This window comes from Aythya fuligula, chromosome 2 (assembly GCF_009819795.1).
Source record: "Aythya fuligula isolate bAytFul2 chromosome 2, bAytFul2.pri, whole genome shotgun sequence".
Lineage (NCBI taxonomy): Eukaryota > Metazoa > Chordata > Aves > Anseriformes > Anatidae > Aythya > Aythya fuligula.
The window spans coordinates 104,800,468-104,816,365 of NC_045560.1; the positions used below are offsets into that span (position 1 = coordinate 104,800,468).

Genomic DNA, 15,898 nt, shown 5'->3' on the forward strand with positions numbered 1-15,898 from the left:
ATAATAATAATAATAATAATAATAACATTATTTTTTGCTTCAGTGAATTTTCAATGAATTTCTTCTGTCATACTCATTTTAATAAGCATCAGTCTACTCAATGTTTCTGACTTGTTTATCCTGATTAGTTTTATCTTGTTTATGGTGATATATGATTATTTGCCACATGGTAATGTTTCTGCTGCCTGAGTACATCAAGAAAATAGCTTATACAAAGTGATACTATTTTTGCTGTGTACCAGCTAACAAATTCTGGTTTTAATTTTGGAACAAGTTATTTTGGTTGAAATCTGCTGGATGAAACTAAATTTTCATGATCCTTTCCTTAAATTACGATAATCCATTTATATCCAGTACTATAACTGCAGGAGTGATAAACTGAACTCAATCACTGTTGTCCAAAAACGTTTTATAAATGGATGAGTTTTTAGTTTTATTTGGGGGAGGAAGGTATTCTTTAGTGTTTGCAAATTCTAAAAACATTCCCTGTTTTTGTCTTTAGAGGAAAGAATGACGATAAATGATTAGTCCCTACTGAAGAGCCCTTCAAAACAAATACTGTGGATTGTCTTCTAGATTAACCTAAAGCTTCATTGGCTATTCAAGAAGTCATAAACAATGTGTTTCTAAACAACTCATACATATGTAAGCTTAAATTAAAACAGTTTTAGGCTTTCTAGAAGGTGATTGGCTACATAAAGTACCTCTAAAATGGTTCAGAAATTCCCATTTCTGGGGCTTATGTTCTTGGAAAACAAACCAGGCAAACATAAAACAACAACAGCAAACAATTTATGTCACGGACCTTGAATATCCAGTTCCTTATATCACATCCCTTAGTGCTAGGGGATGTCGGGTGGACTTTCCCTCCTGTCTGCTTTCCCCAAACCTATTGTGTGTACTGTTTTTTGCAAGGAGGGCAATCCTGTTGGCTGTCCCATCGATTTTCTCCCAGTGACTCCAACAATATTTCCAGTCCATGCTCCAGCCTCCCTACCACTGGGCGGGGAGTCACCATCCAGGAAGGTTTGAGAGGAGGAACATCACCTTTGGTTCTGGGGCTGCTGCTTCGGCCGGTCTGGCCAGGTACCACCCTGTGCGATCAAAAGGCAAATCAAAGGTTTTTCTCTTGCTCATTTGGGAAACCATGAGCTTCTTCAATCAACTGCATGCCAGCTAATTACGAGGTCTCGAGCAGTATTGGCAGCAGGGAGGTGAGGCAGTTTGGTTTTCGTTTTCCTGCTGTCGCTTTCTGGGATTGCATGAAGCGATTGTTACGGCAGGAATGCATTTGATGTGGAGGACACCCATGCTGTACTCGCAAAACTCTAGCAGGGAAAAAAAAACATGACCTAGAAGCCATACTGCTAGTCAGGACATCCATTAGGAAAGCCTTTGAAGATAGGAACTAAGGGTTAGAGAGTCTAAGTCTTTGATTGCAATTCTTTGTAGGGAGGACCTGAAGGCAGTAATAACACTGTAGTACACGATTCATAGGCTTGGAATGCCACCATGGCTTTAATAGCCCAAATCATCCCCTTTTCTTACATTCCTAGTTGAAGGTATGATTTAGAGAGGAACTGTAATACGTCCCCTGTCCTTTCTCTCTGTTTTCAGCATTTAACAATGACCTAATTAATTCTTTAACATATATATTCATTTAACTTATTCTTCCTATTATTCCTTTTAAATAGCTGCTCCGGTGAGAACGTTGTAAAAGTGACCTACTGCTGCCACAGATGCTTTGTCTGCACTGTGCAGTTTTAACTTACCTAGTGCAAGAACAGCTTTTCTCAGTGCAAATTGTGTCGTGGCAGCAGTGACCGTGCCTGTTTAAGCCAGGGCAGCGATGCAAGTGACTCCAGATGATGTGTGAGTACTTGTGCTGTCGGCACTGGGGATACCTGGATTGTATCATTGCTCTGTCGTAGTCCTCCTGGTAACCTAAGGTACGAGTCATTCGGCTGTCCCTGCCTCTCGTCACCGTGTGTAAAAATGGGAATAATGACCCTTCATTACACTAACCCTGAAATACCTGGAGGTGCTTTGTTATTACAAGACTGGGGAAGGAGTCATATAATTAGATGTGTAGAAAAACACATTTGTAGAAAGACCAGCTGCTTAGGCATACAATGCAAATGGGAGATTAAAAGCTTCTCTTCCTTCTCCCTCCAACATAATTTTCTTCAGATTGGAACAGTGCACTTTCTACGTTTACAGGGATAAAACTGAATTATCAGACCAAATCTAAGCCCTCCTAAAATATCAAAGCCTAGGTCATTATCTAAATGTGTAAGCTAAGCGAGGCTAAGCCCAGCTGACCCTGGGCTTACATTACAAGTGCTGCATCTTCATTGCACACTGGCAGAAATCCTGAGTAATTTATGTGGTGGAGTTACATCCTTGTAAAACTCATGTAGATGAAAACAGAACAGGATCCTCATGTTGCTGCTGTTACATGAAGATTTGGCATCGCAGACATATTTTTAATATAAATGACCATGCAAACCAGGGAACTGCACATATTTTTGATGACTGCTAGTTACTTAGCTCATTCTCATTTATTTCTGTATACTGCAGAACAAAGTGTAATTCTCTCCTTGCAGGAATAACTAGGTTTACTCCATGCTTAACCTCATAATTTCTGTGTGGCGTTGTCTTCAGATTCACTGGAAACCCACTTGTCCAGATACGGTTGTGCATTCTTCTGATACTTAGTTAATTATAGACTATAAGTTGAAGGAAGAATATTTTTGGTTTCAACATGGGAAGTATTTTTTAGAGTTGCTTGGGATTAGTCTGAGGTAGTTTTTTAGTATTTTGCACTGCTGCTTTTTCCACTGCTTTCATTCCTCCATACAGCTTCTGTACCACAAGCCATTGCCTGTAGTTCTGAGCAGTGTATTGCTGGAGTAAAATAATTGCACACGTATAACTATCACGGTATTTTTCCCTTTTGTGTGAATTGCCTTGACAGTAAGTTCTGAGAAGGCAGAATTAAAGTTGATTGTTCTGTTTAGCACTCGAGGTCCAAGCACCAACTGTTCTGTTTCTTTTGCTAGATGTATCTGCGCCAGAGGCTGGAAGAAAATCAGTGGATGCCTCTGTAGCAAACGGTGGCCTGGCACCACAAGGAAAGCAGAAGGGGGCCGCACAAGTGACAGTACAACGAAAGAGACTCCTTAAGGCTCCCACGTTGGCTGAACTTGACAGCTCAGATTCAGAGGTAAAACATCAGGACACAACTTCTTGTTTGCCAGAATTCAGTCTAATTCCTTAATTTGCTGAACTGATCCCCTAAGAAGTGTCTGTGTAGATTGTCATATGAATTCTCCATGACTGTTTTGCCAGCCTGCAGAACTTCAAGAATATTAGATCAGACCTCAGAAATGAGAGTATTCTTTAAAAAGCTTAAATGATGATTTTGTCTTTAATCCTAATATTTATTTATTTATTTATTTATCTATCTGTCTATTTATTTATTTATTGTAAATGCCCATTATCTGTCCACAGTGCATATGCAGCAATTACGCTTTTGGGAATGATGCAGGAAAATAAATGGCTTGTATCCATCCTTCTGGCACCCATGCAGGAGCTGTCATTGAAGGCCTTAGATGTGAGCCCAGCCTCGTTGTCCCAGCTGTTAAATAAAGAGCATCAGCTATGCTGGAGAGGTTGCAGTTCAGTGCAAATTCAGTGGGTTAGTTTGTCATGTAGGCTTGGGAACTAACACCCAGCAAATGCTTCACAGATTGAAACAAATAAATACCACTTAGATGGGGACAGAATGTTGAATCCATTCTCTCTCAAAGGGAGAGATAATGATTTTTAAAAACCATAAAATGGAGAACGGATTAAAAAAGCTCTCTAGCTTAAAAGCCACATTATATGTAGTCCTCGAGAAGCACCAGTATTATATCCTCAAGAAAGAATTTTGCTTTCTGGACCAGTAATATTACTGCTTTTGAACCTTTCTAAAAGTTAAGCTGTCTGGAAAGCACATTCAGGCAGGGTTTTGAATAAAGAGGCTAATTTTAGCCTGGGGAAGGCAGTCTTCCCTGATTCTTTCTCTCTGTTAAATCAGGAGGGTGGGGTTTCCTGACAGGGAGCTTACAATTGGAACTAAGCTGAGAGATAGGAGGCTGGAGAGAAATAAATGTGGGGATAAATATATCTTCTTGCATGCTTTCTTCATCCATGGGAAGTTGGCCCTCTTTGTGTTAGGGGTTATCCTGTGGGTGACTTGTATGGGTGCATAATTTGGTGCATCTAGTCTGAAAGCAAAAGCAATTTGCATTCTGAAATCTCTCAGCAGTGTTTAAAATTACAATAGAGGCTATATGAGGTTTTGTTAATATTAATGAAGCTGGGCAGAATGCAGGAATATTAAGACTCGTCAATGAAAGAGTTGGATCTTGAACTCAGAGCTTCTCGGCTTGGAGGTCCGTGCATCCTGAAGCTAATGCAGCGTGATGTTTCACATGGAAAAAAGAGCAGAAATCACTAAAAGAAAATTCTGTAAAGGGAAACATTACGTGATTCTTGTGGGTGGGGAATAAAATGTATGACTATAGTTATTGATTAGGGAATATGGTGTAGGCAAGCAAAATCATAAGGGATAAGCTTTGGGGCATACAGCAAAAAATAAATTGAAAAATAAATCAGCTACATCGAGCTGTCACAGAGAACAGATGCTTTATTGGTTTGAGTCAACAGAAGTAGCTGGTGAAACAAGTCAGATGATTAAGATGCCCAGCAGAGTACTGGTTGGGTTTCAGGAACAGTACTGAAGTGGTGTAAATAAACTTACTGGAGGGATTTGGGGTGAAATCTTCCAAGCTTACAAAGGGGATGGGACATAGAATGTTTGACGAAAGTGACCTTTGCTCTGTAAAAATGTCTTTTTTTTGCTGATTTTTGCTTTATAGGTAACACACAGAAGAGCAAGCGTTTTGTCCTGTTTGTCTTTAAGCCACTCGGGCACCTCTTTGCCTGCAATTTGAGTTGGGCTTAACCTATTTAGAGTTACTCACTGGGAGTTAAATTATGACTGTTATGCCCTAATTACAGGCTGCAAATATCTGCATTGCTGAGCTATGGACCTCCAAATGGGCTGAGATGCAGATGCATTTTTTTTCCTCTGCAACCCCTTTGTTCTCACAGCTGTATTGTGATTCTGACTACACCCCAACACTCTGCATTGCCAGCCAGAGGTGAAAGAAAAGGTCTGATGCAACCCTATAACCACTTGCTGGCAAGAATGAATATTGTACAAACCGTTCCTACATTCTGTCCTTGCTTTTTTCTTCATTGCCCCTAAAATCATGGTTTCGGATGGGGAGCAGGGAGTGCCATACTGCCTGGTGTGATTAATAGTAATAAATAATAATAGTAATAAATAGTAATAGTTAATAGTAATTTTTGATACAGTTAGGAAAATATCTTGCTAATGAAACTGCAGGATTATTCTGATTGTTTAGTTCTCTGTGGAGAAGCGTACAATCCCAGATGTTGGGGTTATCTAACCTCACATGTAAAGTGTCTGATTGCCTGCTGTAATAGTCAACAGTTACTGTATTGATGTGAAGAAGCTTGTAGGAAGGTTTGGCACAAGATTTGGTTCCTGCACAAGATTTCATTCTCGAAAAAAAAAAAAAAAAAGCTTTCCATGTCTGAGAAACTGCAGGGCAGTAATAGCACTTCCCTTGCATGTGTTTGTGCGCAGAAATAATTAGAAACGACAAACTTGGAATACCTGTTGTCCAGGTAGGATAATATCTCAAACAGTGTACTCCTGGTTTCCATTCTCTCCGAAGTGCTGGCTGCTCTTCATTCATAGAAATAAGCAGCAGAGCAGCGTGGTTATGGTTTTTGATTGACAGCTCACTTAGTTCTTCATCTGAGCTTTTTAGCTACTCATGCAATGGAAAAGTAATGGATTTGACTCCTAGAGAGTGAATAGTTCAATGATTCACTTTGTACAGGGGTTATTCTCCGTCACAAAATTTACATGTTTAACTTCAGACTTGTGAGCTCTGTTGGACCACACCTAGAGAAGGTTGCATCCAGTTGTCCCGTAAGTTCTGCAGTGGTCTCTTAGGGCAACCATGCGGTGTGAACCCGAGGTCTGCAAATATCTCTGAGCTGGCTCCGTAGCTAAATTCTGCTGGTTTCTGGAAACACAACAGCTGTTGTAATTAAATACGCTATTCAAAATTTCTTACAGTCTTCCTACCTCAAACACTTGGAAGGAGCACGTTGGGTATGTTAAAGTGAATGTATTGTTCTGGGAGCTGAGCTGGTTGGGGTCCCTTTGCAGACTGTTGTGTTGAGGCATGCACACTGGAAAAGCATACATCACAGTATCCTTGCATACAGAGCATCCGTGCCCTTGGGCTAAGCACAAAGTACAGATCACCTGGTGGGAATTTATAAGTGCCCCTGTCCTGTGGTGCACGGTGTCCATTGAGGTGACCCTGCCGGCTTTGCTGTTCTGACTTGCTGCTACCAAAGGCTGCTTTTTCAGTGAGTGGGGGTTTTCCTGCCTACAGTTTGAGTAACTAAAGAAATCCATGAGAGAGAGGCTCAGCTGCGTGCTCGATTTTAGAGCAGGTCACTTGTTCGATCAGTAAATCTTGACATCTTAAATGATGTGAATTTCCTCAGTTAAAAGCATTCACATTAGAGCTAAACAGCATTCACGATCAGCCCTTCAACTCCGTTCCTTTGGGAGGCTCCTGTGATGGTCTGTATCTTCCTAGTATCTGGTGGCCGAAGACAGAGGTTTGGGGTGAAAGGATTTGTTAATTTTGGAGGCATGCTGTGTTAGATAGCTGAAGGATGTTAGTCGAAGCCTTTCATTCATCGTGCAGGACTTGCTCTTGGCTGTTGTGATGAAACAGATAATGAGTAAGAGTTCTTTTAAATACAGAAGAAAGGAGAGAAATGCACCAAGATTAGGAATTAGGGAACAGTGCAGGGGAGATCAGATTCACTTCTGTTTATCTGAGTCACTTGTATGAGGACCTCCCATTCCTTTGAAGACCAGAGAAATCCGAGTGCTGGTTCCTTACTAATGTGAGACACAAAGTTGGTTTAATGTGTCTCCTGTAGTTAACAAATCCTTAGAAGGCCTTGAGTACAATGAGCAGTTACTGGTGGAATAGTGACAGGTTACAGTGGATTCATGCACCTCCCTTTTGATCCTAACATTACATGCAGTGCTTAAATACACTGAATTCCAATCACATACCATTTATTCCAGTTTATGAAAAAGTTGAGCTTAGGAAGTTATGCAGTGCTGTGTAGAGTCAACATTTAGCTCGGGACTTCTTCCAGGACTGTGAGTTATTTAACATTGTAAAATTCCTTTGATAGCTTGAGATTTCTGTGTGCTAAGAAGCAGTAAGAGAAGAAAAAACAATTTCTGAGGAATTCTAGTTTTTTTCTCTTTCCACACAGGAGGAATCAGTGCATAAATCAACAAGTAGCAGCAGCATCTCCCCCTCGCAAGTGGAAGACCCCTCTCAGGAAGGCACCAGCAGCAGAAAGAGTAAGTTTTGATTAGGGAGCTCAGCGACTGCTTTTACACACTTTGTTGCCTTCTGTTACGTGAACTTTGCTTGAAGTTTTTATTGGAAGCTTAAATTGAACATTAATGGAATAAATCTGTAAAGATGAACCCTAGAATGAGCTGAATCGATCAAATGTGATTACTGAGTGCAAGTGAAGATGATCTGAGTGTGTATGTGTAACTTGAGCCACCAGTAGTAGAAATCCTAGTAAATCAATGTTTGTTTCAAGTACTGAGCAATGTTATCCAGCAGTCTGTCTTCAGAGAACTGATTTTTTTTATACCGGTTGAATCTTCAGCGCCTCCAAAGTTCTTGCCCATATCATCTACGCCACAGCCAGAGAGACGGCAGCCGCCTCAGAGACGACACTCCATCGAAAAGGAAACGCCAACCAATGTGAGACAGTTTCTACCACCTTCAAAACAGAGCTCCAGATCACTTGTAAGTGGAGTGGGTGGTAGGAGAGAGAAAAAGAGGCATTCTAAGAGTATAATGAAAATTAAAACTTGGCTTCAGTGTGATTAGAACTTGACTCAAAGAAAACTCCTGAATTCAGAAACTACTTTGGCTACTAAAGACGTTTTGAAATCAAGATTTGAACTTTCTCTCTCTCTATCATTTTGATCCAAAATCCCGGGTATAGGTGCCTCAAAAAATGTGTGCACTTTGATTAGGACTCTGGGTAACGCCATGTGCCTTGCTTTTATTTCAAAATATTACCAACACAGGCAAACTTCACCTTACTGATTTTCAATCTGAATAGAGATGACTCCAAAGCTCTGGATTATTTTTTTTAATGTTATTTTTTTCTTTTTTTTTTTTTTTTTTAATCTGTTGATAGTATTTTAGTTAATGGCTGAATGAATGGAATGGTTTCTTTTCTTCCCGTCCTAAGAACTTGTGTGGTTAATGTTTATACATGTGAAAGTCCTTTCAGTAATCCAAATCAAGGTTTCTCTGTGTTGCTTTGTTAAAGTCACTGAGGCAAAAAAACTATGTTACTACTTGAAAAGAAAGTACAGTGCATTTGATCAATTAGCTTTAATTGAGAGCTGTTTTCCAACAGAGTATAAGCAGCAAAGGGTATGAAATCCTGGTTCTTTTATGCCGACATACTGATTAGTGCTTTGTAATTTCATGCAGGATATGTTCTTCGTCTCTTTTCCTACCAGCAGGGTTTTGAAGTATGCCCCATGAGGTGCTGGTGAATAGAGAAATCAATAAACACATCCTGGTTTTGAAAGGAAGGGAATATTCACTCACCCTGTCTTCTAGAGCAGTTGTATTAGTGGGTTTTGAAGAGTGTTCTTGTTGGCCTGAGCAATGGTAGCTGGGATCTGAACTTATTAGTTGAAGAAATTAAACTGTAACAAGAAAATAATCTCCAAATATTCCCACCACATGCTTCCTCCTCTTCATTTCAGAAGGTCTGCTGGATTTTCTTTATTATATCCTTCCACAAGAATGTAGTTTCTTGTTCAAGGTGAAGTTCAAGTGGTAGCGTATTGATAAACACTAAACACAAGTAGACTTCTGCTGAAATGAACTCGGAGTGTAGCATGCTGCACCAGAACCAAGTTGGAAGGTTCCTCCACCACGTGTTTGAAGATGCTGTTGTACAAAGTGGATTGCTCCATCCTTGCCTGCTGCACTCACTATATGGGGAAGCACAGGGCTTATTTTCTGGCAGGTCCAAAGTCATTCATGTATATACTGTTTTAAGGCAGGAGGGAAGAAAGCATCTTCTATTATTATAGTGAGGTATCTGCTCCATCACATTTTTAAGGTATCTAAATATGGTACATCGTAATACTGATCTCATCTCATGTATTTGGGGGGATCATGCAACTTAAAAATCTAATTTGTGAGGCTGTTATTTTAAATAGGTGAAACAAGTTCTTAATAGAAGCTTTTTAGCCACGTATGTATTTTCTTGTATATACCTATTTCTAGGCATATGGTTACTGACATATGCCTAGAAAGATAATATCAGAAATAAAACCACTAAAGAACATTTAATTCAATTGTTCCACTCCTGCTTAAAAATATTAAAGGAAGAGGGAGGAAAAGACTTTAGATAAGTCAGGCAAATGTGGGAACAGATGGGAAGGATTTTTACTAGTTTCTTTTCTGCTTGATTTTTTTTTTGATCTCTGAAGAACTGTCACCTAGCTGGGTTTTGGCTACGAAGCGAGAAAGAAGGGAAAGCAGTACAGAAATGACGCTCCTTTAATAAGAACCTATTTTTATTTGATGCCTGGAGAGTGAATTCTTTAACTTGGCAATAGTGCCCTCTAGGGTGTGACAGACAACTCCCACAAGACTTTTGTTTTTAGTTTTGGTAGATGGTTTCTGATATGGTGGCACTGTCCCAGTTACACGCGTTGGCTTGCTGCAGAGTTTTTCCTTCCCCGGAGGATGCCCGCTCCGTTCAGTGGCTGCGCCAAGTGCTGCCTACGTAACGTTGCAGTTCCTTCCCTGAACGCCTCACAGTGCCTGCAGAACATTACTTACTTTTTATTTGACTTCACACTTCTTCGTCCCTTCCTCCAGGACTGATGGAGTTTCATTTCTTATCAGCTGCTCCTGTGACTGCAGTTCCTCTTCAAGGTGAAAGAGGCCTCGCCAATAAATAGCTCTCAATACCAGTGAAAACAGGCAGGAGTTTCCTACTGTCTCTTAGCAGGATTAGCAAGAAACTGGTCTGTCTTGCATACTAACTATGGTTTTGTGAACTGGCATCTCATCAGACAGAAGGAGTTAGAGCTAAGTAGGTGGGGAAGGGAAACAAATTTGGAAAAACGCCAAATATCATCCTTCTGATATGTCACCCTACCAGTGCTACGTGGAAAGGCAGGGCAGCTCAGTGAGTTTTGGGGGGATCGCCCTGGTGGTGTGCTTGCTGCAGCGAGCTGACTTGGTGCTTAATCAGTGAGATGAAGCCAGTGTCCTGAGATGTACATATGAATGTCTTTGTAGTTTGTTTGCTTTTTTTTTTTTTTAATCATCATCGTCGTTATTATTTTTCATGACCCAGAGGACCAAAGTTAATGATTTCATTTATACACAGCATTCGCTTCTCTGCTTCCTATCTATTGTTCAGGTTCCTAGGATAACGAGTTTATTTCCAAGGATGACTTTCAGACCACTTTTTTCAACTATGCAAACAGCTTCTCTGCTCAGCTCTCATCCCGTTGAAGCAGCCATGTGTGGGGTGGCAGGGGCTATGTACTATCTCTGTGAGAGAGCTTTTGCCAGCAGGTGGAAACCCGCAAAGGTTTGCCTCTTTTTGCTGGCTTTGGAAATCACCTTCACCAGCACGTTCCCTCTTAGGGGAGCACTTCCTAAGCTGTGGCAAGAATTAAAGCTTAGGCTGGGACATTGCACCTGATTGACGTTGATTTCAATGTGTGTAGGATATTTGTGTGTCTTCAATCACCTCACGGGGAAAAAGAAATCAGTTCTGAAAGGACAGCAAACTAAAAATGCAACATCACAAGATTATCAATGGGACAGACCTTAAATGTTACAGCACATGAAGATCCTGCAGCAAAAGCCCAGCAAAACTATTGTAATCCTTGGACTGTTGAAAAGAATAAGCTCTTGTGTTTCTAACAAGTTATACTATGTAGAATGGAAGGGCATTTGCAATCTGTTTTACTTGAAAACCTACATACGGTTTTGGTCCTCAGCACACTTATGTATCAGAACTTGCAGCATAACTAATAGCTGTGTACCAGGGAAGGCAAACTGACTAACAAGAAAAACTGATTCATCTACCCCTATGTAGAATCAAACGTGAAAAATTTCAATTTATCCTTCTTTTTCTTCTTGTCCCAACCAATAAGTCAGAATGGGAAACCTTCTGCAGGAGAGTTTATACTTGAGATATCCAGCTGAGCTTCTTAGAAACATTTAGTCTGCAACATCAGTGAGAGTTTAGAGTGCGTGATTAACCATTAATTGCAGAATTTAGAGGCCAATCTGGCACATGTTCATATTGCAATTTATTAGTGCAGCCCATTTGATTGCCTAGTGACACATTTTAATGAGAAATTTTACAAGGAATATATTAGTTTAAAAAAAAAAAAAAAAGTTATAAGGACCTATTAGGTGTGTGCATGCTGAGAATGACCTACAAAGCACTTTATTTCACATAATGAGTATATAATTCTTATTACTTGTTTTTCCTGAGTAAAAAAACAAAAAAAAGTTAGTTACACATATACATATTAAGCTATTGTGGTGTACATAATGACTGCACAGTCCAAGTGTAAAGCCAATTCTCATGAAGATCCTGGAAACTCCAAGTTCAAATTAGTGTTTTAAGTAATTTTTTTCCTTTAAAAATAAGAATACTGATCAGCTTTAATATTAAAACAAGTACTGAGTACAATTCAAGCCACAGTTTGTCTTTAGTATGTTCTGTTATCTGTAAGTGTTGCAGAGAACTAAAGTTCTCTGGTTTGGAGCTGCCTAACTTGGGTGTAGATTATTGTTGAAGTTTGAGCAATAACTCCAAAGCATCGTTGTTTAATGAAGTTTAGTCAGTGCTTAGTGTAATTTTAATTAATTTCAGTGCCTTAGAGCTAGCGTTGAAATAAAAGATTTTCTTGTGTACTTATTTCTATTCCGAAAAGGGGAAAAAAAAATCAAGCAGTTTTCTGAAATCAGCATAATATTTATCTTTCATTTAATGTTGCATTAACATTTTGTTGTCCTTGTGTAACCTCTGGAATTAAAACATTAGCATTTAAACTTGTGAACATTTTTCTATGTTTCCCCTGTTGCCTGCTAGCTATTTCTATTTGCCGAAGCAGTGATCATTTTTGATTGGTACCACAGCAGAGCCACCCTATTCCCCTAGTAGCTGCTCTACACCTATAGTAGATCTACAGCCTGTCTTCAAAGGAGCAATACTCACTGACATCATCGTCCTATAAATTAAAGGAGTGGGCGCTCATGAGGGGGAAGGAAGTGCCTTCAAGTAAGAAACCTATTTCTAAAGGACTTAAAGCTCTGATTGATCGGAAGCATTCAGTCCGCCTCATTCACTACAGACAGTTTCCCAGTCTCCCACGATGCAGAACTGAGGTCTTTGGCTGGCATTGTGCGCACCCTGCTTTCCCACCCACTTCCTCTCCCGTCTCGCCCCGGCCGGCGGCCGTGCTTTTCTCTGTAGCGAGGCAGTTGCTATGGGAAGGACCCCGAGTTGAAATGCTGATAGCTGGGAAGTTCCTCCTAATGAGCACAAGTCATTTTGTTTGGCTGGGCTGTGTTACACCTCCGAGCAAATTGCGGTTGCTTGTGACATAGTTTGTTCTTTCCGGAAAACGAGCGATTATACGCCCCAAAGATTGAGCTGGCAAATCTAACAAAGTTAACTCAATTCTAGTCTTTTGTGGGGTACCTTAAACAGAGTGAAGTTTCTTTGTGTTCCCTTTCTAGATAGGTAAGACAACAGTTTTTAAAAATGTGGTGGTTCCTAAATGCTAATGTTTGCCAGGTCTGCAACGTAGAAAAATTTTCCTTTTAATCTAATGGAAAGACAGAACAGCGCTCTGAATACAAGCAAATCGAGCATTGCACAATTAATCTGAATCACGGCTTCAATTTATAAATTAGATCTCCAGACTGTCAGCCGTGTCTTTGTACTTGCAGGAGAAATTTCCTTCCTTTATTCAGAAGGCATTAGATGTCATTGTCATTGCCACACAGTAGCCCCTCTGGGCGGACTGAAAAGGTTTCACCAAGCATAAAGCGATGGGAATTCCCACAGAGGTTTCTGTCTTTCTGTTGGAACTGTATAATCAACTACAGGGCTGGATTACAAATTGGGTTGGTGCTTTTTATTCTCTGGTACCAAATTCAGGCGCTCTCTACTCAATATTCTCCAGCGCGCTGTAATACTGAATATGCAGAAATTTTGCAGATGGGTCATTTGTGGTTGTTGGGGTTTTATTCTCTATTTGATCCTCTTCCATTAGTAATTCAACACGGGGTAACCAATTCTCATGCTTTATGTTTGAAGATTATTCTTTCCATAAAGCCTAACTTGCCGTTGTTACTTTCTAGGGGTAGAGAGGAGAGCCTTTCTGCCTGAACTGCCTCGACTTTTTGTAGGCCTGCTCATGTGAGCGCCGAAATGTGGTACCACTGAATAAAAAATTCTGCTAGAAGGGGCAACTAACAACTTTCCTTGGCCACTCTGGGCACCACAAAGTCTCAGGGAAATTGTGCGTCTTCAACAATCCTTAAAATGAATATCATGTGCCAAATTACCTTTTCCTTTTCAAATTATAAACCTGAACACTGATTTGTTAAAATAATCTTCATAAGAAAAGACAAATGGTCAAGTGGCTTGAGGAGGAAAAACAAAGGAAACTGTAATTGTTGTGAGGGCTGAGCATCAGACCATGTAGATCACACCTGAGGAGTCTCAAACAGTTTGAAACTCGTGTGATGCCCACGAATGAGCCAGTGCCATTCCAGTTTAAAGGGAGAAACCCTCTGTTTCTGGAGCTACTAACCAGGTGGTTGGTTGTCTAGGTTGGAATTTGGAAGAAGCAACTTGGCTTTGAGTTCATATGTGTTTTTTGGCTTCCAGGAGGAGTTCTGTTACCCGGTGGAATGTCTGGCTCTGACGGTGGAGGAAGTCATGCACATCCGTCAGGTGCTGGTGAAGGCAGAGCTGGAAAAGTACCAGCAGTATAAAGATGTCTACACTGCTCTCAAAAAAGGAAAGGTATGGCTGAGTCCGCAGAGGTGCCCAAGCTTTTGGAGGGAGGTTGGTCACACAAGCCTCCCCTGTGCACGTTCCAGCCGATAGAAAGCTGGGTGCTGGCATCAAGGCTTGCCATTGCTTCCTTCCCTGGACTGGAGAAGAGTTGCTATCCACTGATGAATAGTGTATGACAGATGGGTCAGCTTCCTTGAGTTCTGTACAGAAACACCAAAACTTTTATCAGAAATAACTAATTTGTTTATATCTTCTATAAAAATGCAGCAGGTTTTGCAATGATCAGAGCACATCTGTAACTGTATGTTTAAACTTCACTGAGGTGTCTTCTGCCTCCATGTCTTCTGCAGTATTACTTTAAAGCACGCTAAAGAACTGCAAGTATGTGAAAGCCAAAACAATCCTAAATATAAGTCCCAAATCTGATTTCTTCCCAACTTCACTGCAAAGCAGTTTCAGTAAAATTCTTGTAAATTGGCCAGTGTCTCTCTTCTTGTACCTGGTTGTTAATACTTCAGTAATGGAGTTCCCTTTTAAATATAGTCTCCTACAGCTTCCAGTCTGGCATATAATGATTTCTGTCTCTGAACTGTTGGTTTTGTGGTGGTGGCTTTGTTTGGTTGGTTTGTTTTGTTTTCCACAAAAAAAAAGGATCCAGTCTTTCGATTCCAGTATGTCATCTTCTGTTTGACAGAAGACCATTTTATCTGTTCAAAGCCTCTTTTTTCTATAAATGTTATTGGGATCCCTGCCTCCTTTGAATAAGCTAAACATACGGGACTATAAAACCAGTTTTCCTCAAGTATGATAGCTATAATAGCTCATTCCTGGACTTTCTCTAGTTTTCAGTAACGTAAGATTGGAAGAAAATCATCAAATCTTATCACAGGCAACTACCTAATATTCCAGAACTTGACTTGGATGGTTAGGAATAATTTCCAGCCCAAATTTATTTATGGCTGAATTTGTCCCCATTTTTTTCATCTGTTCTTCAGTTGTAATAGTTACTGTTGTTACTTTTACTTTCCTGTTCTGTTTTGATTTGGTTTTGTTCTTGCTTTTATATAGCACTCATATGAACACCGCTGAGGGAGGAGGAAAATAAGTTAATAATTAACTGCTGGGTATTTAATTTAGGTAGGAAATTAAAAGAATATTTCTAAATACATGAAGATACAATTCTGGACTCAGCCCTGCAGGCCCCACATTGGGCACCAGAAAGGACTGCTGTGATTTAGCCCGGCGGGCAGCTCAGCACCACGCAGCCGCTCGCTCACTCTCCCCTGGTGGGACGGGGGGCAGAATTGGAAAGGTAAAAGTGTGGGAACTCATGGGCTGAGATTAAGGCAGTTCAGGTAAAGCAAAAGCTGTACACACAAGCAAAGCAAGACCAGGAATTCATTTGCTACTTCCCATCAGCAGGCAGGTGTTCAGCCACTCCCAGGAAAGCAGGGCTCATCACACCTAATGGCTTCTTGGGAAGACAAACACCATCACTCCCAGTGTCCGCCCTTCCTCCTCCTTTCCCCCAGCTGTTATTTGTGAGCATGACCCCACACGGTGTGGGACAGCCCCTGGCTGTGGG

The 15,898-nt window shown here is 40.5% G+C and overlaps 1 protein-coding gene across 1 annotated transcript in view; it reads left to right on the forward strand.

The window, feature by feature from the left end:
- The window catches only part of SPIRE1 (spire type actin nucleation factor 1), a 125,667-nt gene that overhangs the window by 104,459 nt on the left and 5,310 nt on the right, over positions 1 to 15,898 (forward strand). The window contains exons 9-12 of the mRNA XM_032181344.1: positions 3,063 to 3,226; positions 7,462 to 7,552; positions 7,873 to 8,015; positions 14,182 to 14,319. Of these exons, the coding sequence (XP_032037235.1) occupies positions 3,063 to 3,226; positions 7,462 to 7,552; positions 7,873 to 8,015; positions 14,182 to 14,319 (536 nt within the window). The remainder of the gene's footprint in view (positions 1 to 3,062; positions 3,227 to 7,461; positions 7,553 to 7,872; positions 8,016 to 14,181; positions 14,320 to 15,898) is intronic.